This window comes from Crocodylus siamensis, chromosome 8 (genome assembly GCF_052110815.1).
Source record: "Crocodylus siamensis isolate JL-2025a chromosome 8, ASM5211081v1, whole genome shotgun sequence".
Classification (NCBI taxonomy): Eukaryota; Metazoa; Chordata; order Crocodylia; family Crocodylidae; genus Crocodylus; species Crocodylus siamensis.
The window spans coordinates 20,703,636-20,728,272 of NC_143402.1; the positions used below are offsets into that span (position 1 = coordinate 20,703,636).

At 48.2% G+C, this 24,637-nt stretch overlaps 1 protein-coding gene across 1 annotated transcript in view; it reads right to left on the reverse strand.

Moving 5' to 3' along the window:
* Positions 1-1,601: 1,601 nt before the first annotated feature.
* Positions 1,602-24,637, reverse strand: part of LOC149858179 (uncharacterized) — a 33,870-nt gene continuing 10,834 nt past the window's right edge. The window contains exons 7-18 of the mRNA XM_090060166.1: positions 22,738-22,806; positions 21,225-21,308; positions 20,784-20,873; positions 20,331-20,414; positions 19,899-19,979; positions 18,551-18,634; positions 18,129-18,209; positions 16,781-16,864; positions 16,359-16,439; positions 15,020-15,103; positions 11,729-11,832; positions 1,602-2,601 (exon numbers count right to left, since the gene is read on the reverse strand). Coding sequence (XP_089916292.1) covers positions 2,593-2,601; positions 11,729-11,832; positions 15,020-15,103; positions 16,359-16,439; positions 16,781-16,864; positions 18,129-18,209; positions 18,551-18,634; positions 19,899-19,979; positions 20,331-20,414; positions 20,784-20,873; positions 21,225-21,308; positions 22,738-22,806 — 935 coding nt within the window. The 3' untranslated portion in view covers positions 1,602-2,592. The remainder of the gene's footprint in view (positions 2,602-11,728; positions 11,833-15,019; positions 15,104-16,358; positions 16,440-16,780; positions 16,865-18,128; positions 18,210-18,550; positions 18,635-19,898; positions 19,980-20,330; positions 20,415-20,783; positions 20,874-21,224; positions 21,309-22,737; positions 22,807-24,637) is intronic.

Genomic DNA, 24,637 nt, shown 5'->3' on the forward strand with positions numbered 1-24,637 from the left:
CCCACCTCATACCCATACCCTGCCCACCTGAATTCCATGCTCCCACCGCCCCCCTGGATGTGGGCTCTGTGCTTCCATCAGCCCCACCCCCGTATTCCCTGCCCCTGCCCAGATGCAGCTCCCCTTCTCCACACCGCTTCCCTACCTGCTGCTCAGAGTGCTGCAGCAAGGCAATGAGGAGGAGCTGCTGGACACTGGGGAAGCCAAGCAGGTCCCCTGGCAGCTGCAGTAGTAGCCCTGCCTGGAAGTTGTGTGCTGGCTAGGCTGGGCCCTTTTGCATATGAGGGTGGAGTGAGGTGCTTGGGCTGGCAGGATACAACTAATTGGTAGGTACCTATGGGCCAAATGAAATTGCCTGGTGGACTGGATCCAATCTGTGGCCCATATTTTGCCTGCCCCTGCCCTAGAGATGCTAATGATGTTCCTTGCAATCAGATGGGCTTGATATTCCTCCTCAAACATGCATAATAATCAAAGATCTGACAAACATGGCACTGTTTTTATAATCCTGGGATTTAATGATGCCAGCTTGTGTTTCCACCCTTGCCCTGTCTGAAGCTCATTCTAGGAAGTTTACACAAGACCTCATAAACTAATAAAACACTATCAGCATTTTCTGTGTCTATTTTTAATCCTGGTTTTTTAGTTCCAGCTTTTTAAGCATGTTCCTAAGAAAGAGAAATGAAACCTAGAGAAAAATAAATGTGAGAGGAGCTTCATCTGAGACACGTTAAGATAAACTTGGCACTGATAATGCAATAAGTTCACAATGGGATAACCTCAAGAAATGCAACTGGTCAGATCACTTTTGTTCAGAATGGAAGGGTCACAAGGTCAGGTATGTCCTGCCTGGTGTGGTTTGGAAATGGTTTTAAATGGTACTGGGAGACTCTGGTTTGTGCTGTTTTACTCTTCCTGGCCAAATTGAGGCATTGAAAAGGAAAAGCTTTCAGAACCAGAAAAAAAATCAAGTTTTTAAAGCCCAAGGAGAGTTTTGGACCATTCAGTTCCTTCTAAAAATGGGGCCTTGCATGTATCTACACAGAACAGGGAAGGGCAAAATGGTGGATCTGGCTGGCCATTTCCTAGCGCCCCTGCATGTGTTGCTACGGCCAGTTTCCATGGAGACCCCAGCAGTGGTGGTGGTGTGACAGTGCAGGGCCAGGGTTTCCATGGAAACTGGCCCTAACAGCACTGTTAGGGCACACAGCTGGGCAGGGAGCTGCTCTGGGGCCGGGGCTGGGGTCTTGCAGTGGTGACAACATGGTCCAGAGCTGGGGCAGAGCCATGATCCACTGCCTGAATGCCCCTGGCCCAGGATGTGCAGGCAGCGGATTACAGCTCTTCTTGACCCAGGACCATGCTGTCACCACCAGAAGATCCCAGCTCTGGAGCAGCAACCTGCCCAGCTGTCAGTGCTTCCCGGGCTGGTCTCCATGGAAACCCTAGCTCTGCGCTGTCACAGCCCCACCATTGCTGGGGTCTCCATGGAAACCAGCCGCAGCAATACAGGGAGAGGCTGCTGGAAAATGGAGTCTGCCATGGGCCTGATCTGGCCCATAGGCTAGACTTTAGACCTGGTCTAAAGCAACAGTTTAAAAGATCCAAAACATGAAAGATGAAACAGGTACAAGAGTACTAGAATAATTTCTTTAGCAGAATTTTGAGGCTACACAAAATGTACTCAATACATTACCTCTACAGGAGCAAATATCAACATATAATCCTTAGGAAGGGGCTTTGGGATGGATGTTATCAAGCAGGAACCAAGGTCTTCAAATCTGCCTTTAAAAAGCACCCTTCAGCGGGCAGAATCAACATACGAGAAAAGTCTGAACGAGAGGCTATTATGCACGGAAAACAGAAGGCTTAAGGATATATTTAATTTAATGAAAATCAACATGCAGCTCCTTCTGGTTTGTTCTAAGAGAACCAAGACTGGTATCCGCCTTTGTAACAAGACAAGGGGAGGGAGATACAAGGCCCTCAGGAAACTATGTTCTTGGCTGAAGCAAAGGCTCTTGCTGAATTTCGCACAGCTCTGCCTGGACTGGCAGAATTTCCACTGATTAAGGACAAGTAACCTGGATGCGTATTCTGTGCAAGTGACATGAGATGACATGTCCCACAAACATCCATAGGAAGATAGCTTGAGGCACAATGGAAACCATCTGCTAACAGAATACTCAAGATGCATGGCAAGGAGCAGTGGTTGGCACGTTAAAAAGTGTAAAAGATAGATATTTCCTTACAAAAAAATGTTGCTTATATTAAAACCTAACAGCAAATCTAGGACTAAAAAAAAATGGCCTTGGCAGGTCTAAACAGTCTCAGCCACAGGCTTTAAAAAAAGCTTAATTTAAAATAGCAGATAATCTGTGGCAAAGAAGAGGATCTCACAAGGAGCATATTCCATATTAGATTAATGTAACCGGACAACATAAAAAGCAGATAAACATTACAATAGCACACAAACAGGATCTCTTATAATAAGACAAGGTATGGATTACAGTGCAATGTAATTACATGGAGTTCAAACATCTTCTGGGGTCTTCAGTGCAAAGTGTTTTGATCTTCCTTTCAACTTTTTCTTCAAGTTGTCTATTGATAATAAAAGATAATTCAATTATTTAGCAGGCTATTTGGCTCAAGGGAAAGAAAAACCTCTTATCGACTCTTAAATCATTTCTGCACATTTTACATCAGAAAATTGAGACTAGGAACATTCTCTGCAAGTTTCCTCAGAGTTCAATTGATGGAGAACCAGAGAGAGATGCAGTTTTCCTTGAGCAAATAAATTTCTGAAGTTATCAAATTTATTAGAGGAAAGATGGGCAGAAAGCAGGGGTTTCCCTGATGAAGAACCTGCTAGAATACAATATCTGAAGCCTAGTCTTCAGACTGATACCTTCAGAGAACTATTTGCTCTATAGTGAAGATCCTCTATTTCATAATCAGATCTTTTACGTTCCCAAAGGTCTTATATTCACCGGGCTCATCTACACCTGTACATTTACTGCATAGTAACCAAAATTACTGCACAGTATGGGCACATGTCTATATGTGCACTCCCATACTGCACAATAAATATGGTGAATTATGCTGACCCGAGCATAAATTTGATACCAGCATCATGCAGGTATCAAATTTAAACCTGATTAGTTACACCCGATTAGATGCCTTACTGTCCAGTAACACTGTATGGACTTTAGCCCCAGGTTAGTCCACATACAGTGTTAATGTGCTTTAATGCCTGCATGTGTAGATGCTGGCCTATTCATGCTTAAATTCCAGCAAATTTAAGATAGCGTAAATACACATGTAGACATGCCCACTGGGACAGAGGGGGATTTGGTGGATGTGTATCATTTCATAGTCATTGTATTTCAAAGACCCAGTCATGCAATTGTGCATCCTGTTATGCTTCCTTGAAACCCATCATCAGATCCTACAACAAGTATCCTCCTCATGTGGGATTATGACTGAAATAAAAATCAGATATTAATGAGAAGAAGGAACCAGAAGAAACTCAACATTGCCCGGCTGCAAAATCCTGGGCCAGATCCTGTTCTCAGCCACACCTGAGGTAATTCTGGCTTTATACAAGCTGAGACCAAATTCTGGTTCTCTGGTTTTAGTGTCAATTGAATTATGCTACCGGAAAAAAAAGTACTTTTGAAAAATAAAGCGTGTAACTGGAAATCAATAGCCCAACTGTAGCTCACACAGTTATATGTGTGATATATACCAGAAGTGCAACTCAACATGAAATTGCTAAGAAATTGGCCTTACTTTAACATACCATGTACCAACTTCACCAGCCAAATAGCACACTGTAATATAAACTCTGTTAAGATAAGGAGTTGGATAGTTAGGTCTCTGTCAGGATCTTCACATTTGCATTTCTATTTTGTGTGCACAGGTGAATTTGAAAAGGGAAGAGTGGAGAACTTGGATTCAAGTGCAGCATTATGACATTCCAGGACGTTATACTCGGAATAAGGAAATTCAGCAAGAGACAGCTTTGGAGCAATGTCAGAAAATGCAAGACTCATTTCACTGGAATTTTATCTGGGGGAAAGAGAAGGAAATTCCTCTTTTTTGGATTCTGGACAAAACACTGGAAACAAAGTAGAGAACAATGCTTTTCCATCTTCAGTTTTGTTATTCTAAGATATAATTCAAGAACACTACTGTTATTATCCCCAGTACCAATGATTCTCAACCAGGATGCTTTGAGGTGCTTTGAGATCCTTTCAAAAAGGCCACAGGGATACACCATGGTTAGGTGTGCAAGTATGATCCACAAGATAGATCCAGCGATTTCACACAGGAGTCCATGGTGGTAAAAACATTCTGACATGTGGTGGCCTTTCTGAGATCTTTGCAACAGTGAATTTCTCTGTTTCTCTCGGTAGTCAAAAAAACAGTAAAAGCTAGGACCTGGCATTTCCTGAGGGATGCCTCGAGCTGAACAAGAGGTGCCTCAAGTCTAAAAAGATTGAGAACCCTAACCCTCATTGCTGTTAATCAGATGCATCATTAAGGTATTCAAACTCTTTCCCCCACAAACAAACAATTTTCCCCCCTTAGGAAATAGTTTTTCTGCCACACTTCAATATCACAGCCACACCAGTCTTTTCAGCATAATAAATGAAGAATCCTACTCGCTATGTGACATTATAGGCCTGACCTAAAAAAGAAGAGTCAAAAGACAAATGTCAATATTTTGTATTTCCTCCCAACAGAAACATAGGGGTTTTTTTTAATTTTGAATAACATGAGCACTAAAAGAAGCTGAAATAATAATAGTTGGCACGGACATAGCACTGTACTGATGTCAATTAATGAATCCACTGAAGAACCTGGTACAGTAGGTAAGGACTGTTATATCCGTACTACAGATGGGCAAGCCAAAGCACAAAGTTGCTAAGTAAATTGACAAAATTTAGAGTTGTGCTGGGATTAGTAACCCAGCTTTGTGCTCAGACCGTTACATTGCCACACCCTGCAACTTACATTTTTAAATGTTTGGCTCTCCATCAGAAGTGTCTGGCATTGAGCTACCCTTTACCAAACTCAGCCTTGAAATCTTTTTCTTGGGACTGGTTGTATTGTGTCAGCCAACAAAGAAACACTGAAATTCTCTTTGTTAACACTTAATATTTAATTCAAAATGAAAGTTAGTAGTTTCTTAGGAGTAAATGTCCATGACTTGGATGCATTTGTTGTTTGAAATGAGAATAAAATCCAAGCCAGCAATATACCCATTTATTGTTGTGACAATTAAGTGAGGCTCACTGACTCCCTCCTATTGGAGCTGTTCCACTTTGCATTCTGGGGGCTGCTCTCTCTCTTCCCTATGTTTTGGCTAGGATCTCATCCTGGACCTGAGAAACCTCTCGTTGAAGAATGGCATGGATGGTCTGCAGAGAGATTCAGTTCTGATTTCATTAGAAAATTCCCAACCAGGTATCAGCATGAAATCAGGCTAAATTAAGGTGTTAATCACAGTGGACTCTTTCTGGCCTTCAAATGCATGAAACATTAGCTAAGGCTACTGGTGCCAAGATTCACTCTGCCCTGCACATAGCCACTTTGTCTCCCAGAAGGAGGGAATGGCTTTATTAAGACACTCAAGGTCCATCAAATCATAGAATCATATCATAGAAATGATATGAAAGTCCCTTACACTTTGCCAGCAGTACCCCTATTGAGCTGGGCCCATCTGCGAACCACTCAGTGGGAACAGTGCTAAGGAAGTCTCTGTGTTATTGAGGACATTGGAATCTGAGAGATCTCTAACTGATCAGCACTGCATACTACAAGCCTCTGAATAATGAAACAGCTTGCAACTGGCTCATATCCAAAGCTGCTTAAAGGAACAGTTCATAAATTCATAGATGTTAGCACTGGAAGGGACCTCGAAGATCATCAAGTCCAGCCCCCCGCCCCAGGGGTAGGAAGTCACCTAGAGTCAAAGGACCCCAGCAAGATAGACATCCAAACGTTTCTTGAATGAGTCCAGAGTAGGTGCCTGCACCACTTTTGGACAGAGTCTATTCCAGCTCTTGGGGGCTCAGAGAGTAAAGACATTTTTTTCTTATGTCCAGCCTAAAATGGTCTTGGAGGAGTTTATGACCATTGGTCCTAGTTTTTTCTTGGGGCGCTCTGGTGAACAGATGTTCTGTACACCCCTTATGTGCTTATAGGCTGCCACCAGGTCCCCCCTGAGCCTGCGCTTTTCCAGGCTGAAGAGTCCCATGGCTCTCAGTCTCTCTTCATAAGGCCTGTTCTCTTGCCCTCTGATCATGTGCATGGCTCTCCTCTGGACTCTCTCAAGCTTCTCGACATCCTTCTTGAATTGTGGAGCCCAGAATTGAATGCAGTACTTCAGCTGTGGCCTCACCAAGGCCAAGTACAGTGGGAGGATGACATCCTGAGATTTACTTGAGAAGCATCTATGGATACAAGCCAGAGCTTGGTTTGCTTTACCAGTTGCGACATTGCATTGGTGGCTCGTGTTCATCTTGTGGTCAATCATGACCATGGAGCTGAGGATGGCAACCCAAGTAAGCTTCCCGGAAGACAATAAGAAATTGTTTTTTAGATATATAGAGAGTAAAAGGAAGGCCCAGGGAGGAATAGGACCTCTGCTAAATGGGCAGAAACAATTGGTGACGGACAGAGGGGACAAGGCTGAACTCCTCAACGAGTTCTTTGCCTCAGTGTTCCTAAGCGAGAGGCATGACAAGTCTCTCACTGGGAGTGTAGGGAGGCAGCAGCAAGGCACCAGACTTCCATGCGTGGACCCTGAGGTGGTGCAGGGTCACTTGGAAGAACTGGATGCCTTTAAGTCGGCAGGCCCGGATGAGCTCCATCCGAGGGTACTGAAGGCACTGGCCGACATCACTGCAGAGCCACTGGCGGGAATATTTGAACGCTCGTGGCGCACGGGTCAAGTCCCGGAGGACTGGAAAAGGGCCAATGTGGTTCCCATTTTCAAGAAGGGGAGGAAGGAGGACCCGGGCAACTATAGGCCAGTTAGTCTCACCTCCATCCTTGGCAAAGTCTTTGAAAAAATTATCAAGGCTCACATTTGTGAGAGCCCGGCAGGGCAAGTTATGCTGAGGGGAAACCAGCATGGGTTCGTGGCAGGCAGATCGTGCCTGACCAATCTAGTCTCTTTTTCTGACCAGGTTACAAAACGCCTCGACGCAGGAGGAGGGGTGGATGTCGTATACATGGACTTCAGGAAGGCCTTTGATACGGTATCCCACCCCATACTGGTGAACAAGTTAAGGGGCTGTGACTTGGATGACTGCACAGTCCGGTGGGTGGAGAATTGGCTGGAGGGTCGCACCCAGAGAGTCATGGTGGATGGGTCGGTTTTGACCTGGAGGGGTGTGGGCAGTGGGGTCCCGCAGGGCTCGGTGCTTGGACCGATACTCTTTAATGTCTTCATCAGCGACTTGGATGAGGGAGTGAAATGTACTCTGTCCAAGTTTGCAGATGACACTAAGCTATGGGGCGAAGTGGACACGCCGGAGGGCAGGGAGCAGCTGCAAGCAGACCTGGACAGGTTAGACAAGTGGGCAGAAAACAACAGAATGCAGTTCAACAAGGAGAAATGCAAAGTACTGCATCTAGGGAGGAAAAATGTCCAGCACACCTACAGCCTAGGAAATGACCTGCTGGGTGGCACGGAAGTGGAAAGGGATCTTGGAGTCCTAGTGGACTCCAAGATGAACATGAGTCGGCAGTGTGACGAAACCATCAGAAAAGCCAATGGCACTTTATCGTGCATCAGCAGATGCATGACAAATAGGTCCAAGGAGGTGATACTTCCCCTCTATCGGGCGCTGGTCAGACCGCAGCTGGAGTACTGCGTGCAATTCTGGGCACCGCACTTCACGAAAGATGCGGATAATCTGGAGAGGGTCCAGAGAAGGGCCACTCGTATGGTTAAGGACCTGCAGGCCAAGCCCTACGAGGAGAGACTAGAGAAACTGGACCTTTTCAGCCTCCGCAAGAGAAGGTTGAGAGGCGACCTGGTGGCTGCCTATAAGTTCATCAGGGGGGCACAGAAGGGAATTGGTGAGTATTTATTCACCAAGGCCCCCCCGGGGGTTACAAGAAATAATGGCCACAAGCTAGAAGAGAGCAGATTTAGATTGGATATTAGGAGGAACTTCTTCACAGTTCGAGTGGCCAAGGTCTGGAACGGGCTCCCAAGGGAGGTGGTGCTCTCCCCTACCCTGGGGGTCTTCAAGCGAAGGCTGGATGTGTATCTAGCTGGGGTAATGTAGGCCCAGCACTCTTTCCTGCTTATGCAAGGGGTCGGACTCGATGATCTGTTGAGGTCCCTTCCGACCCTAGCATCTATGAATCTATGAATCTATGACCCCCAGGTCTCTTTCAGCACTGGTGCTAGCAAGTGTAGCACTGGCGAGCCTATAAGTATGCTGTGGGTTTTTTTCCCCTGAGGTGTCATACAGTATTAATCAGTATTAAACATCATCAGGTTTGTATCAGCCTACTTACTAAGTTTATACAAGCCAGTCTGGATCACTAGCCTGTCCTCAGGTGTGGACGCTATACCCCCAAGTTTAGTGTCATCAGCAAACTTAACCAGTCTGCTTCTGACACCAATGTCCACATCATTGATAAAGATGTTGAAGAGAACCAGTTCAAGGACAGAGCCTTAGGGGATGCCACTGGTCATGGCGCACCATAATGATTTGCTACCATCGAACACTACTCTCTGGGTCTGACCTCGGAGTCAGTTTCTCAGCCATCAGACTGTGGTGTAGCCAAGGCCACAGTTGGCCAATTTTTCTATGAGGAGGTCATGGGACACCAGATCAAAGGCTTTTTTAAAGTCCAGATATATGACATCAATCTCTTTTCCCTTGTCCAAGTGATAAGTCACCTGGTCATAGAAGGAGATGAGATTGGTCAGGCAAGATCTACTCATGACAAACCCATGCTGGCTATCCCTCAGGATGCTGCCCTCAGTCAGCTTATCCAGAAGGTTTCCTTGAGAATTTTCTCCAGAATCTTACCGGGGATTGAGGTCAAACAGATTGGCCTGTAACTCCTGAGATCTACTTTCTGTCCTTTCTTGAAGATGGGTACCACATTGGCCTTCTTCCAGTCTTCAGCTACTTCACTTGAGCGCCATGAGTTTTCGAATATTTTTTGCCAGTGGTTGGGCTACGACACCTGCCAGTTCCTTGAGTACCCTAGGGTGTAATCTGTCAGGACCAGCTGGACTTGAAGGTGTCCAGCCTCTCAAGGTGATCCTTTACTAGATCAACACCGATGCTGGGTATAAATATGCCCTCACCCTGGCCATCCCACATCTTGCTAGGCAGGGCAGTCCCATTGGACTGATGAAAGAGCGACATGAAGTACCCATTAAGCAGATTGGCCTTTTCCTGGGTGTCGATTATCTGCTGTTCCACTTGGTTCAGCAGGGGTTCAATGTTACTCTTGTATTTTTTCTGACTCCCTACATATTTGAAAAAGGACTTTTTGTTATCCTTGATATGTGAAGGCAGATGGAGCTCAGTTGCAGCCTTGGCTTTCCTGATCTGCTCCCTGCAAGTACAGACCAGTGCTGAGACCTCCTCCTTGGTGGTAATTCCAACCTTCCATCCTTTATAAGTATCTCTTTTGTGGTGTAGGAGGTCCTCAGGTTCCCTGCTGAGCCAAGGGTGCTGCTGTGCCCTTTTGCTACCCTTCCTCCAAGATGGGATGGCCATCTCTTGTGCTGTCAGGATCGCTCCCGTGAGGAGCAACCACTCCTCTTGGACTCCTTTTCCTGTTGAGTTGTGGTCCCTTAGGGCCTCAACAATGAGCCTCATGAGCTTCTCAAAGTCATCTTTCCTGAAGTCAAGGACTTCTGTATTGCTGACTGACTTGCCAGCTTTGCGATGGATAGGAAAGGTGATCAGCTCATGGTCACTACCACTCAGCTTCCCATTGATTCTTAGGCCACTGACTAGGTCAGCCCTTTTGGCCCGTACCAGATCCAGCAATGCTTTACCTCTTGTCGGCCCATAGATTTCTTGAGTCAGGAAGTGCTCGTCCACACACATAAGGAAGCTTTGTGACCAATCGGATTTGGCTGAGTGCTCTTCCCATGAGATATTCAGGTAGTTAAAGTCTCCCATGACAACTGTGCGCCGAGAGCATGCAGCCTCAGCCAGTTCCCTGGTGAATTCTTGGTCTTGCTCTTGTTTCTGGTTAGGAGATCAGTAGTACTCATACTATGATGTTCCCTGTACCACGTTCCCTATGTATTTTAAGCCAGAAGGACTCCAGTTGTCTTTCCTGGGTGCCAATGTCAATTTGCAGGGATGTGTAGCTGTCTTTGACATAGAGAGCTACACCCCCACTGCTTTTGTGTACACAATCTCGCCTGTACAGGGTATAGCCATCTATACCTGTGGCCCAGTCATAGGTGGAGTCCCACCAGGTCTCCATTATCCCTTTGAAGTCGTAGTCATTCTTGTTTAGCAAGAGGACCAGTTCCTCCTGTTTATTCCCCAAGCTCCTAGCATTGGTGTACAGGCAGGCAAGTGTCCCACTGGGGGCTCTTGCCTTGCCCACTGATCAATCCGGGGCTAGGGCAAGGGTGGGTTCCCTTAAGTGCCTTAGCTTGCTGGATTTAGAAAGGTTGCCCAGTGGGCTTCCAGTAGCAGTAATCCCCACAACTCCCCGTGGGCTTAGTTTAAAGCCCGGTCAAGCAGGCCAGCCAGTTCCCCACAATGCCAACTGGAAGCCACTGCTTAAAGAAGGGAACTGAGTTAGTGATCTACAAAATATCTCTGGGGCACACAATGAAAGAAGTATATTTATACCACTGGAATGAGGCAGGTGGCAAAGGAATGGAGACTCAGTGGGTACATCTTCATGTGTTGCTATATTACCTTAGAAATGTGCTACAGCAACGTAGCATCCATGGGTGTCTCCACATGGCCAGTAGCTACTTCACTGTAGCAGCGCACTCCCCCCATTATAAAGTGCCACTACACACAGTAGCTGTTAAAAATAATTGTGTGCTGAGTATACAGCACAGTATGGGTGGTTCTGCTTCATGCTTTAGTACTTCCAAAAGGAAGTGCTAAAGCACAGCATAGTAACAACATCACCATAGGGCAACATGTAGAGGTGCCCAGTAATTACCAGAAATCTGCTAAAATGGAATTAGGGTTAACCTGACAATGCTGCACAGAGCAAGCTTGCCCCCTAGTGTTCAGTATAAAAAAGTGATTGCCACTGTCTTTTGTATGTCCCATTTGTGGTATTTTAGTAGCATGTTTAATTTGGAGCTGGATGGTTCCTTCCAGGCTCCATACAAGGAAGAGAGAAATAGTTTGGGACCTCCAGGTTGATTGCTGCCCTGCTGGGAGGACACCACTCGGGGAGAAGGGAGAGTGCGCTCACATGCATCTAAAAGGATCACTCTCCCTCTCCCCCAAAAACTTATCCTTCACCAGAAGCACCTTGCTGCAAGACATTCACACACACTTTAATGAAGGTGCTTTGATCAGGCATCCCGAGTTTTTTAAAGCAGATCTCCAAGCTGCTGGGGAGCTGTTGGCACATGAACCACTTACATCCTGTGGATTGGTCACCCCACCCCAGGAGTGTGGGAGTATAAAGCCAGCCTGTTCACACAGAGTAGCCCAGATCACCCCAGCATGCCCCACTCACTTACCTGTTTCTTTCTTCTGAGACAGATGATGACCACAATTAAAACAAGTACAGCGGGTATAGCGATCAGGGCAATGAGATAGAGGGGCAGGCCAGTCCTCTGGGTACCTAAATTAACAAAGCAAAGGTTATTTTGAGCTGATTACCAGCAACTACAGTCATGCTGGTAGACATTTTCCCTTGGGAGCTGGGGGTGAGGCTGAGGTTGGCACAGCCATTTGGGGAAATTTTGTTTCAACACAAAGGCAAGCATTTGGTCCACATTAATGTCCCTTCTCCTCCTCTCCTCACACAGAACCATCCACCAGGATGACAATAACTCTGAGCAGCTGTGATGGTTCAGCCAATCTACCATCTATCTCCTGGCTGGAGTTCACAGGTATGGATCTTCCTGGGACATGGTGGCCCATGTACTGTATTTACTCAAATATAAGATGACCCTGACTATAAAATGACCCCCTCAATATTTAGGTTCTAGATATGGAAAGTATACATTTGTTATAATTGCGCAGGAATAGAATCTAATAACTGGAGATTTGGCTTGAATTTGTTCCTTTCTCAGTGCTACAGCAGAGAAAATATACCTGGGGAAAACAGGGGAGGGAGGATGGGACAGATGTCTGCCACCCAAACTTCTACTCCCTGAAGCCCCTTCCCTGCCCTCTGCTGTGAGAGCCTGCTCCTTCTGAACACATGGAAGTGAGGAGCAGGTATGAGATCACTTATAGATGAATAGATGAATTTTAAACCTGGGTACTCCACAAACATACTTTTAAGCAACACATTTATACTTTCTTTTATAGAGTACAGACTATGCATGATACTAATCCAAAGCCAAAATTCTCATGATTTACCATATAGCTCATTAGGCTGAGCCCTAGCAGAGACAACAGAATTTCAAGCCATGGTGACCCCATAGCTCAGCAGTACTTAATACATGTGCACACTCTAGATACGCCTCCCACAAAGGATTCATGTGCTAATTAGCCCCTCAGGTAGCACCACAAAGACTTGAATGATTGAGCTCTGCTCAGTCAACAGAATTTGGATCTGATTTGGCTGATTTGACCTGAGACATGAAATTTCAAACATCCCTCCCTGCACCCCCACCCTGCACCAAATGGCAGGTTCCCATCAGCATCTCAGTCATTTGGCTAAGATCAAAAGTAACACATTTCCCTTAGCTGCTCCTCAGCCTTTTTTTAAAAAAGGGTTCCCATTTGTTTGTTTGTCCAATGAGGGTCATGATTTATAATCATGCTCAGCATTGGCTACATTTAATCAACTTCACTGTTGGTTCCATTGCTGAGCACATGCTGCTTTGGGCAGCAGTTTAACTATAGACAATGTATTTACTGACTTGTTTGTATGTGATTGTAAGACAAGGAGCTTTCCCCCCACCCCTGTGCTGACTGGGTAAACAATAGACCTACTGGTAGGTTTGAGTAGGTCACGGCATCATCTTTGTCTAGAGGAAGCTCAGGTTGATTGAGAGGGTGGGTTCTGTGCTGAGAGCACAGTCACACAAACTGTTTCTATCAAACCCTCAAACTACGTGCTATTCATCCAAGAAAACTCATTGAATCCCTTTTTCACCAGAAAGCCATTATGATTCAAAAGGATTTTGAACAAACCTGTGTTCAAGTGAAATCTACTGTTTCAGTGCAATACTTTATGAACACTGACAATTGGGCTGACATTAGATGGCTTTTCTTTGACTGACTGGGTTTGAATGAGAAACTCCAAATGAATGTTAGACTCAGGACATGTCAACATGGATAAGATGCTGGGAGAGGGGAGTGGCAGGGCACATTACTGGCCTATCAATACACCCAGAATCTCCAAATCTGAGGTTCTGAGATAAGATACCAAGAGATAGTTTCTTTGCATCAGGAGCCCTGCCACATTGTAGCATGAAAAGTCTATTCTGACTCTGGACCTGTTTGTTAGCCCCTCATAATCTTTCCCCTTTATCTGCAGTTGTGCTGTTCCTTCCTGAATCTCCCAGGTCACTACTGGGATCCAGCACTGTTGTGTCAGATCTGAAAATCAGGAAGAAATTAGATGAGCAGATCAGTTCCAAAGACCTTAATTCAGCAGCAGAGGGAACCATGATTCAATTCTGTGGAGTAGTTATAGGACTCAAGGACATCACCCAGTTGTTGATAGGTCCCTAAAACAAACCATGTAGAGCCACAGCTGTTGACTTACCTGACAGGGAGACAGGACATTCATCCATGTCTCACTCACACTGTCCCATTGCTTCTAATAACATAGGAACTACAGGAGCAGGATTGACAGTCGTCCATAACATCAGAAAAACTATATGAAGCTGAAAAAATTCATGGCTCCTCTATGCAGGACCAACTGGGGTGTTAGAAGAGCTGCCTCTGAGCAAAGGGGTGGCAGCTGGAGTCATAGACAACTGAAAAGCTCACTTCCTACAGACTAGCTACTCCAAGAACCAGAAGCCAAGGTGACTTATGACAGGAACCCCTTTAAGACCTTTCCTTCCTGTGCAACATCCACAAATAACCATGCCAAAAACAGCACTTTCCTTCCAGCCTGCAGACTGCTTCCCAGGCAGCCCTCAGCAGTCCAACATGCTTTTGAGCATCTCCAAACTCATGTCTTCCACCATTGTGATATCAGGACCCAAATCAAACTCTTTGCTTACTGGGCTGTTGTCTCCTCCAGCTTGTAAGCCTGCAGCAGGCCATGAACTATTTAAAGTCAGGTGCAGTTGGCTGCATGCCCCAACCTCAGTCTGAGATGCTAGGAATCAAGGACCTTGTCCCATTACAGGACAGACCCCTGGGACAGACCCTGGAGAGCCAGTGCTGTTCACTGAACTGACAGGGTTACAAACCCGCCTGCCCTAGTAGCTTTCAACGTCGTCTGAGCGCTTGCTGGGGTGCTGCTGACAACAGCGCTCTTGTGGCTCACGGCTAGGGCTGCAAAGGAAACAATGAACTTAACCCTGGAGTTCATACAGGAGCAACAGGCCCATCCTCCACTAACCCTCCTGCATCCCAGTATCCGTGCCTGACCACACAGCTCTCAGGCAAACACAATGCAAATGGCGGGTCCTCTGGCTATAAAAGCCATGGTTCTCAGCCTTCAGATTGAGGACTGCCAGCAGTCCTGTCTACCCTTGCATAACTTTGAAATAGTATCTTCGATGATCGTAACATCAGGATCCAAAGCAAGCTTCTCATCTGCCAGACACTTGTCATCCCTACTCTGTGAGCCTACCCTCACCTTGTCATCGCACCCAGGTGGTTGTCATCCCTACCTTCATCTTTTTCATGATCAGGTGTGGCTGGAGCGAGTGTCGTGACCTCAGTCCCGGCTGTTGTGGGCATGGCTTTGTTGAGATCTAGAAGAGAAGGATCCATGCATGTTTAGCAGCTGCTACTTCTATGCAGACATACCAGGTTACAAATCAGGGAAATGAAGAGTCTGCTGGGACAATTTGGAAACGGCCCGTAACATCACAATCCCAAACCCAGAAAAGTCAAGGGCTGGGTCTTGGGTGGATCGAGCTCTACAGCAAGAGCCCAAGTCAGCTTCCCTTCTACCTGAGCACAACGGGGAGCTGCACTAAAACAAGTGGGCTGGAGGTGGGAAGGGGGTTGCCGTTCTGTGGCCCTTCTGTGCACGGGCACAGAGTGAAGATGCGGAAATCAGGAGGAGCAAGAGTGTCTCCCGGCAAGAGCCCACTAGCAACAACATGACACTTCCGTGTTGACTGCTAGCCCCTCAGTCTTTCCCATTTACCCATCATCGTGTTGCTCTGTCCCGACTCTTCCAGCATATCATAATCATCAAACACCGTGCTCAGCTCTGCGACTTCAAGCATCGGTCGCATGACTCTCAGAGCAGAGAAGCTGGAGGCCACCTAAGCTTCCCACTTATGCACACTCCAAGCTTGAGACGAGCTGCACTCGCTTCACCTCTCCCACTGGCCCTTCCTCCCCTGCTCTTTGGGTGTTTCCCTTCAGGAAGCAGAACTACAGGGCTAGCCACAATACCAATTGCCCCAAGCCACAGGATCAGGATTCACGGTCCTCCACCACTTCATGGCAACTCCATGCAGCTCAAGAAAACCGTGACTCCCCTAGGCAGGAGCCACTTGGGTGGTAGAAGAGCTCTCTCTCAGCGAAGCGGTGGCAGCTGCAGTCATAGACAGCTGCAAAGGTCACTTCCTACAGACTACCTGCCCCACGAACCAGATGCCCAGCTGTCACAGGGGACTTATCTCAGGGCCCGCTTCTACTCCTTTCCCTCCTGTGCATCGTTCACAAACGGCACTTCCTCTCCAGCCTGCAGACTGCTTCCCAGGCAGCCCTCAGCAGTCCAACGTGCCTTTGGGCGACTCCAAACTCATGTCTTCCACCACAGTGATGGCAGGACCCAAAGCAAACTTTTCGGCTATCAGGCTGTTGTCATCTCTAGCCTGTCACCCTGCACCAGGTCTCGCGCTATTTATAGTCAGGTGCCGTTGGCTGCATGCCCCGGCCTCAATCTGAGGTGCTAGGAATCAAGGACCTTGTCCCATTACAGGACAGACCCCTGGGACAGACCCTGGAGAGCCAGTGCTGTTCACTGAACTGACAGGGTTACAAACCCACCTGCCCTAGTAGCTTTCAACGTCGTCTGAGCGCTTGCTGGGGTGCTGCTGACAACAGCGCTCTTGTGGCTCACGGCTAGGGCTGCAAAGGAAACAATGAACTTAACTCTGGAATTCATACAGGAGCAACAGGCCCATCCTCCACTAACCCTCCTGCATCCCAGTATCCGTGCCTGACCACACAGCTCTCAGGCAAACACAATGCAAATGGCGGGTCCTCTGGCTATAACAGCCACGGTTCTCAGCCTTCAGATTGAGGACTGCCAGCAGTCCTGTCTACCCTTGCATATCTTTGAAATAGTACCTTCGATGATCGTAACATCAGGATCCAAAGCAAGCTTCTCATCTGCCAGACGCTTGTCATCCCTACTCTGTGAGCCTACCCTCACCTTGTCATCGCACCCAGGTGGTTGTCATCCCTACCTTCATCTTTTTCATGCTCATGTCTGGCTGGAGCGAGGGTCGTGACCTCAGTCCTGGCTGTTGTGGGCATGGCTTTGTTGAGATCTAGAAGAGAAGGATCCATGCATTTTTAGCAGCTGCTACTTCTATGCAGACATACGAGGTTACAAATCAGGGAAATGAAGAGTCTGCTGGGACAATTTGGAAACGGCCCGTAACATCACAATCCCAAACCCAGAAAAGTCAAGGGCTGGGTCTTGGGTGGATCGAGCTCTACAGCAAGAGCCCAAGTCAGCTTCCCTTCTACCTGAGCACAACGGGGAGCTGCACTAAAACAAGTGGGCTGGAGGTGGGAAGGGGGTTGCCGTTCTGTGGCCTTTCTGTGCACGGGCACAGAGTGAAGATGCGGAAATCAGGAGGAGCAAGAGTGTCTCCCGGCAAGAGCCCACTAGCAACAACATGACACTTCCGTGTTGACTGTTAGCCCCTCAGTCTTTCCCATTTACCCATCATCGTGTTGCTCTGTCCCGACTCTTCCAGCATACGGTAATCATCAAACACCGTGCTCAGCTCTGCGACTTCAAGCATCGGTCGCATGACTCTCAGAGCAGAGAAGCTGGAGGCCACCTAAGCTTCCCACTTACGGCCACCCCAAGCTTGAGACGAGCTGCACTCGCTTCACCTCTCCCACTGGCCCTTCCTCCCCTGCTCTTTGGGTGTTTCCCTTCAGGAAGCAGAACTACGGGGCTAGCCACAATACCAACTGCCCCAAGCCATAGGAGCTACAGGATCAGGATTCACGGTCCTCCACCACTTCATGGCAACTCCATGCAGCTCAAGAAAACCGTGACTCCCCTAGGCAGGAGCCACTTGGGTGGTAGAAGAGCTCTCTCTCAGCGAAGCGGTGGCAGCTGCAGTCATAGACAGCTGCAAAGGTCACTTCCTACAGACTACCTGCCCCACGAACCAGATGCCCAGCTGTCACAGGGGACTTATCTCAGGGCCCGCTTCTACTCCTTTCCCTCCTGTGCATCGTTCACAAACGGCACTTCCTCTCCAGCCTGCAGACTGCTTCCCAGGCAGCCCTCAGCAGTCCAATGTGCTTTTGGGCGACTCCAAACTCACGTCTTCCACCAAAGTGATGGCAGGACCCAAAGCAAACTTTTCGGCTATCAGGCTGTTGTCATCTCCAGCCTGTCACCCTGCACCAGGTCTCGCGCTATTTATAGTCAGGTGCCGTTGGCTGCATGCCCCGGCCTCAATCTGAGGTGCTAGGAATCAAGGACCTTGTCCCATTACAGGACAGACCCCTGGGACAGACCCTGGAGAGCCAGTGCTGTTCACTGAACTGACAGGGTTACAAACCCACCTGCCCTAGTAGCTTTCAACGTCGTCTTAGCCCTTGCTGGGGTGCTGCTGACAACAGCGCTCTTGTGGCTCACGGCTAGGGCTGCAAAGGAAATAATGAACTTAACTCTGGAATTCATACAGGAGCAACAGGCCCATCCTCCACTAACCCTCCTGCATCCCAGTATCCCTGCCTGACCACACAGCTCTCAGGCAAACACAATGCAAATGGCGGGTCCTCTGGCTATAACAGCCACGGTTCTCAGCCTTCAGATTGAGGACTGCCAGCAGTCCTGTCTACCCTTGCATATCTTTGAAATAGTATCTTCGATGATCGTAACATCAGGATCCAAAGCAAGCTTCTCATCTGCCAGACGCTTGTCATCCCTACTCTGTGAGCCTACCCTCACCTTGTCATCGCACCCAGGTGGTTGTCATCCCTACCTTCATCTTTTTCATGCTCATGTCTGGCTGGAGCGAGGGCCGTGAGCTCAGTCCCGGCTGTTGTGGGCATGGCTTTGTTGAGATCTAGAAGAGAAGGATCCATGCATTTTTAGCAGCTGCTACTTCTATGCAGACATACGAGGTTACAAATCAGGGAAATGAAGAGTCTGCTGGGACAATTTGGAAATGGCCCATAACATCACAATCCCAAACCCAGAAAAGTCAAGGGCTGGGTCTTGGGTGGATCGAGCTCTACAGCAAGAGCCCAAGTCAGCTTCCCTTCTACCTGAGCACAACAGGGAGCTGCACTAAAACAAGTGGGCTGGAGGTGGGAAGGGGGTTGCCGTTCTGTGGCCCTTCTGTGCACGGGCACAGAGTGAAGATGCGGAAATCAGGAGGAGCAAGAGTGTCTCCTGGCAAGAGCCCACTGGGAACAACATGACACTTCCGTGTTGACTGTTAGCCCCTCAGTCTTTCCCATTTACCCATGGTCGTGTTGCTTTTTCCCGACTCTTCCAGCATACGGTAATCATCAAACACCGTGCTCAGCTCTGCGACTTCAAGCATTGGTCGCATGACTCTCAGAGCGGAGAAGCTGGAGGCCACCTAAGCTTCCCACTTATGCCCACTCCAAGCTTGAGATGAGCTGCACTCACTTCACCTCTCCCACTGGCCCTTCCTCCCCTGCTCTTTGGGTGTTTCCCTTCAGGAAGCAGAACTACGGGGCTAGCCACAATACCAACTGCCCCAAGCCATAGGAGCTACAGGATCAGGATTCACGGTCCTCCACCACTTCATGGCAACTCCATGCAGCTCAAGAAAACCGTGACTCCCCTAGGCAGGAGCCACTTGGGTGGTAGAAGAGCTCTCTCTCAGTGAAGCGGTGGCAGCTGCAGTCATAGACAGCTGCAAAGGTCACTTCCTACAGACTACCTGCCCCACGAACCAGATGCCCAGCTGTCACAGGGGACTTATCTCAGTCCCCAATTCAACTCCTTTCCCTCCTGTGCATCGTTCACAAACGGCACTTCCTCTCCAGCCTGCAGACTGCTTTCCAGGCAGCCCTCAGCAGTCCAACGTGCCTTTGGGCGACTCCAAACTCACGTCTTCCACCACAGTGATGGCAGGACCCAAAGCAAACTTTTCGGCTATCAGGCTGTTGTCATCTCTAGCCTGTCACCCTGCACCAGGTCTCGCGCTATTTATAGTCAGGTGCCGTTGGCTGCATGCCCCGGCCTCAATCTGAGGTGCTAGGAATCAAGGACCTTGTCCCATTACAGGACAGACCCCTGGGACAGACCCTGGAGAGCCAGTGCTGTTCACTGAACTGACAGGGTTACAAACCCACCTGCCCTAGTAGCTTTCAACGTCGTCTTAGCCCTTGCTGGGGTGCTGCTGACAACAGCGCTCTTGTGGCTCACGGCTAGGGCTGCAAAGGAAATAATGAACTTAACTCTGGAGTTCATACAGGAGCAACAGGCCCATCCTCCACTAACCCTCCTGCATCCCAGTATCCGTGCCTGACCACACAGCTCTCAGGCAAACACAATGCAAATGGCGGGTCCTCTGGCTATAACAGCCACGGTTCTCAGCCTTCAGATTGAGGACTGCCAGCAGTCCTGTCTACCCTTGCATATCTTTGAAATAGTATCTTCGATGATCGTAACATCAGGATCCAAAGCAAGCTTCTCATCTGCCAGACGCTTGTCATCCCTACTCTGTGAGCCTACCCTCACCTTGTCATCGCACCCAGGTGGTTGTCATCACTACCCATCCCTACCTTCATCTTTTTCATGCTCATGTCTGGCTGGAGCGAGTGTCGTGACCTCAGTCCCGGCTGTTGTGGGCATGGTTTTGTTGAGATCTAGAAGAGAAGGATCCATACATTTTTAGCAGCTGCTACTTCTTTAAACACATACCAGTTCAGAAACGGCACTTCCTCTCCAGTCTGCAGACTGCTTCCCAGGCAGCCCTCAGCAGTCCAACGTGCCTTCTGGATCTCCAGACTACGTCTTCCAGCTCTGTGATGGCACGACCCAAACCAAACTTTTCGGCTACCAGGCTGTTGTCAACGCCAGCCTGTCAGGCTGCAGCAGGCCTCGCTCTAGTTATAGTCAGGTGCGGTTGGCTGCATGCCCCGGCCTCAATCTGAGGTGCTAGGATTCAAGGACATTGTCCAGTTCCTGGACAGGCCCCTAGGCCAGACCCTTGTGTGACGGTGCTGTTCACTTACGTGATAGGGTTGCGTTTGAAGTTTTGTAGGTCAGCTGAGTGCTTGCTGGGCTGCTTCTGACAGCATGTCTCTTGTATCTCACATTTACGGCTGTAAAGGAACCAGTGGACTTAACCCTGGAGCTCATCCAGGAGCAATGAGCCCAACCTTCGCTAACACTCCTGCATCCCAATATCTGTGCCTGAGCACACAGCTCTCAGGCACACACAGTGCAAATCGCGGGTCCTCTGGCTGTGCCGGCCATGGTTATGAGCTCTCAGACTGAGGACTGCCAGCAGTCCTGTCTGCCCTTGGGTAACTTTGAAATCATATCTTTGATGATCGTGACGTCAGGATCCAAACCAAACTTCTCATCTACCAGACGCTTGTCATCCCTACCCTGTGAGCCTACCCTCACCTTGTCATCGCACCCAGGTGGTTGTCATCCCCACCCATCCCTACCTTCATCTTCCTCAAAATCAGGTCTGGTTGTACTGTGAGATATGTCCTCAATCCTGCGTGATGTGCGTGTGGTTCCTTGGAGATCTAGAAGAGAAGGATCCGTGAATGTTTAGCAGCTCCTACTTCTATGCAGACATACCAGGTTACAAATCAGCGAAATGAAGAGTCTGCTGGGACAATTTGGAAACGGCCCGTAACATCACAATCCTAAACCCAGAAAAGTCAAGGGCTGGGTCTTGGGTGGATCGAGCTCTACAGCAAGAGCCCAAGTCAGCTTCCCTTCTACCTGAGCACAACGGGGAGCTGCACTAAAACAAGTGGGCTGGAGGTGGGAAGGGGGTTGCCGTTCTGTGGCCCTTCTGTGCACGGGCACAGAGTGAAGATGCGGAAATCTGGAGGCGCAAGAGTGTCTCCCGGCAAGAGCCCACTAGCAACAACATGACACTTCCGTGTTGACTGTTAGCCCCTCAGTCTTTCCCATTTACCTATCGTCGTGTTGCTTTGTCCTGACTCTTCCAGCATATCATAATCATCAAACACCGTGCTCAGCTCTGCGACTTCAAGCATCGGTCACATGACTCTCAGAGCGGAGAAGCTGGAGGCCACCTAAGCTTCCCACTTATGCCTACCCCAAGCTTGAGACGAGCTGCACTCGCTTCACCTCTCCCACTGGCCCTTCCTCCCCTGCTCTTTGGGTGTTTCCCTTCAGGAAGCAGAACTACAGGGCTAGCCACAATACCAACTGCCCCAAGCCACAGGAGCTACAGGAGCAGGATTCACGGTCCTCCACCACTTCACGGCAACTCCATGCAGCTCAAGAAAACCGTGACTCCCCTAGGCAGGAGCCACTTGGGTGGTAGAAGAGCTCTCTCTCAGCGAAGTGGTGGCAGCTGCAGTCATAGACAGCTGCAAAGGTCACTTCCTAGAGACTACCTGCCCCACGAACCAGATGCCCAGCTGTCACAGGGGACTTATCTCAGTCCCCAATTCAACTCCTTTCCCTCCTGTGCATCGTTCACAAACGGCACTTCCTCTCCAGCCTGCAGACTGCTGAGCACAGCCAAGCAAACTGTTCCTATCATACCCTTGAACTACATGACACTTGTCCAATTCAAGAAAACTAAGTTCAGACACTTTCCTGCAGAGACCCACTATGATTCAAAAGGGTTTTGAACATATCTTTGTTCAAGTGAAATCTACCATTTCAGTACAATACTTCATGAATAGTAGCAGTTTGGCCAAGATTAAATTACTTAACTTTCATTGGATCAGTTTAAATGAGAAACCCCAAATGAACATTACACTTGGGACAGGACAACATGGACAGGATGTTGTGGGAGGGGAGGGTCATATTCATTGGCCTATTAAGACACCAGAATCTCTGAGTTTGAAGGTCTGAAATATGATGCCAAGAGATTTTTCTCTGCAACAGAAGCCCCTGCCAGATGCTAGGTTTAAAAGTTCATGATGATTCCTGGCCTGCTTGTTAGCCCTTCATAATCTTCCCCTTTACCTGTAGTTGTGCTGTTCCTTCCTGAATCTCCAAGGCCACTGTTGGGATCCAGCACTGTTGTGGTCAGATCTGCAAATCAGCAAGAAAGTGGATGAACAAAGCAGCTCCAAAGTCCTTAGTTCAAAACACAAAGAACCTTGATTCGGTTCTGTGGAGTAGTTATAGGACTCAGGGACAATTCCCCATTTCCCCATCCCAAGTATCCAGGCCTTACCTGTGGTGGTCAGAACCAGAGGGGTTACTACTATGAACAATAAATAACTGCTCTTGGAGACATCCAGGCAATTGTCTAGCAGTTAAGATTAGCTAATGCAAAGCTTGCAAGTTTGCAACTCGCAAGTGCAATTTGTCACAATTTAACCAAGGTGTTGAATCTAACTGTTTGCACTGATCATAGGACTGACTGGGCCCCCAAAATAAACAAAACTACAGCATCAGCTGATCTAACAGGTTTTTTAAAGGTCAGCCATAACGAGATCTGACCACCTAATATAATTAGCACATTCCAAGGAATCCAAGGGGTTGAGCTTGGGCAGAGTAATGCTAATTTCAAACCTCAAACTAATGTGGTGTAATTTGCTTATTGGGTGAACCCGAATTTGGGCGGTAACCTTTCATGATAATTTCTAACACCTTTTAATCCCATAGGGTAATAGATATAGGGCAAGATTGTGAGTGGCTCTAAAACCAACAGATTAGCATAAAATAAGGCATAAAGGAACATGCGTGTCAAGTAACCAGTTTGAAAGATGGGACAGAAGGACCATTGCTGTACCGAGCCTGGACCCTGGACTCCCAGCGTGAGCGAAGAACGGATCCTGACCAAGGGACCTTCCTGGTGACCTCTTGGACAGTGTTGATTGGGGGCGCACAGCTTCACTGGAACAACTTGGTGCATACCTGGCTTAGAGGGACTGCCAATAAGTTGCCAACCCCATGTGGGAACTCTTTGTCATTCTGTCTATCTGTTGTTATTATTCACTATGAGCTCTTGATAACTGTATTATCTATTTTTCGCATTAACCTTTCTGTTAACTGTTGTATGCTAAGCTATAAGTAAATTTGTCTTTACTTCACTCCTGACTCACCTCCTCGATCCCGAACCCAGCAGCCTAATGGCTGATACACTCACAGCACCTAGCCAGCCTGTGACAATGTAACACTTACCCCACAGCTCTCAGACATTCACAAGGCAAAATGAGGGTCCTCTGACTATGCCATCCATGGTTTTCAGCCTTCAGAGTCAAGGCTGCCAAACAAGTCATTAGCCCAGGCACAGAAAAGTCAATGGATGGGTCTTGGGTAGCTCCAGCACTACAGCCAGGGGCCACCTGAGCTTCTTATTTAACTGAACACAACTCAGGGATAAAATAAACCACATGAGTTGAAAGTGGGAAGCGACGTGGCATATTGTACCCTTCTCTGCACAGACACAGAGTAAAGTTGTGGGCTGGAGGTGGGAAGGGGGTTGCCGTTCTGTGGCCCTTCTGTGCACGGGCACAGAGTGAAGATGCGGAAATCTGGAGGCGCAAGAGTGTCTCCCGGCAAGAGCCCACTAGCAACAACATGACACTTCCGTGTTGACTGCTAGCCCTTCAGTCTTTCCCATTTACCTATAGCCATGTTGCTTTTTCTGTTGGCCCTTCAGTCTTTCCCATTTACCCATCTTCATGTTACTTTGTCCCGACTCTTCCAGCATACGGTAATCATCAAACACCGTGCTCAGCTCTGCGACTTCAAGCATTGGTCGCATGACTCTCAGAGCGGAGAAGCTGGAGGCCACCTAAGCTTCCCACTTACGGCCACCCCAAGCTTGAGATGAGCTGCACTCGCTTCACCTCTCCCACTGGCCCTTCCTCCCCTGCTCTTTGGGTGTTTCCCTTCAGGAAGCAGAACTACA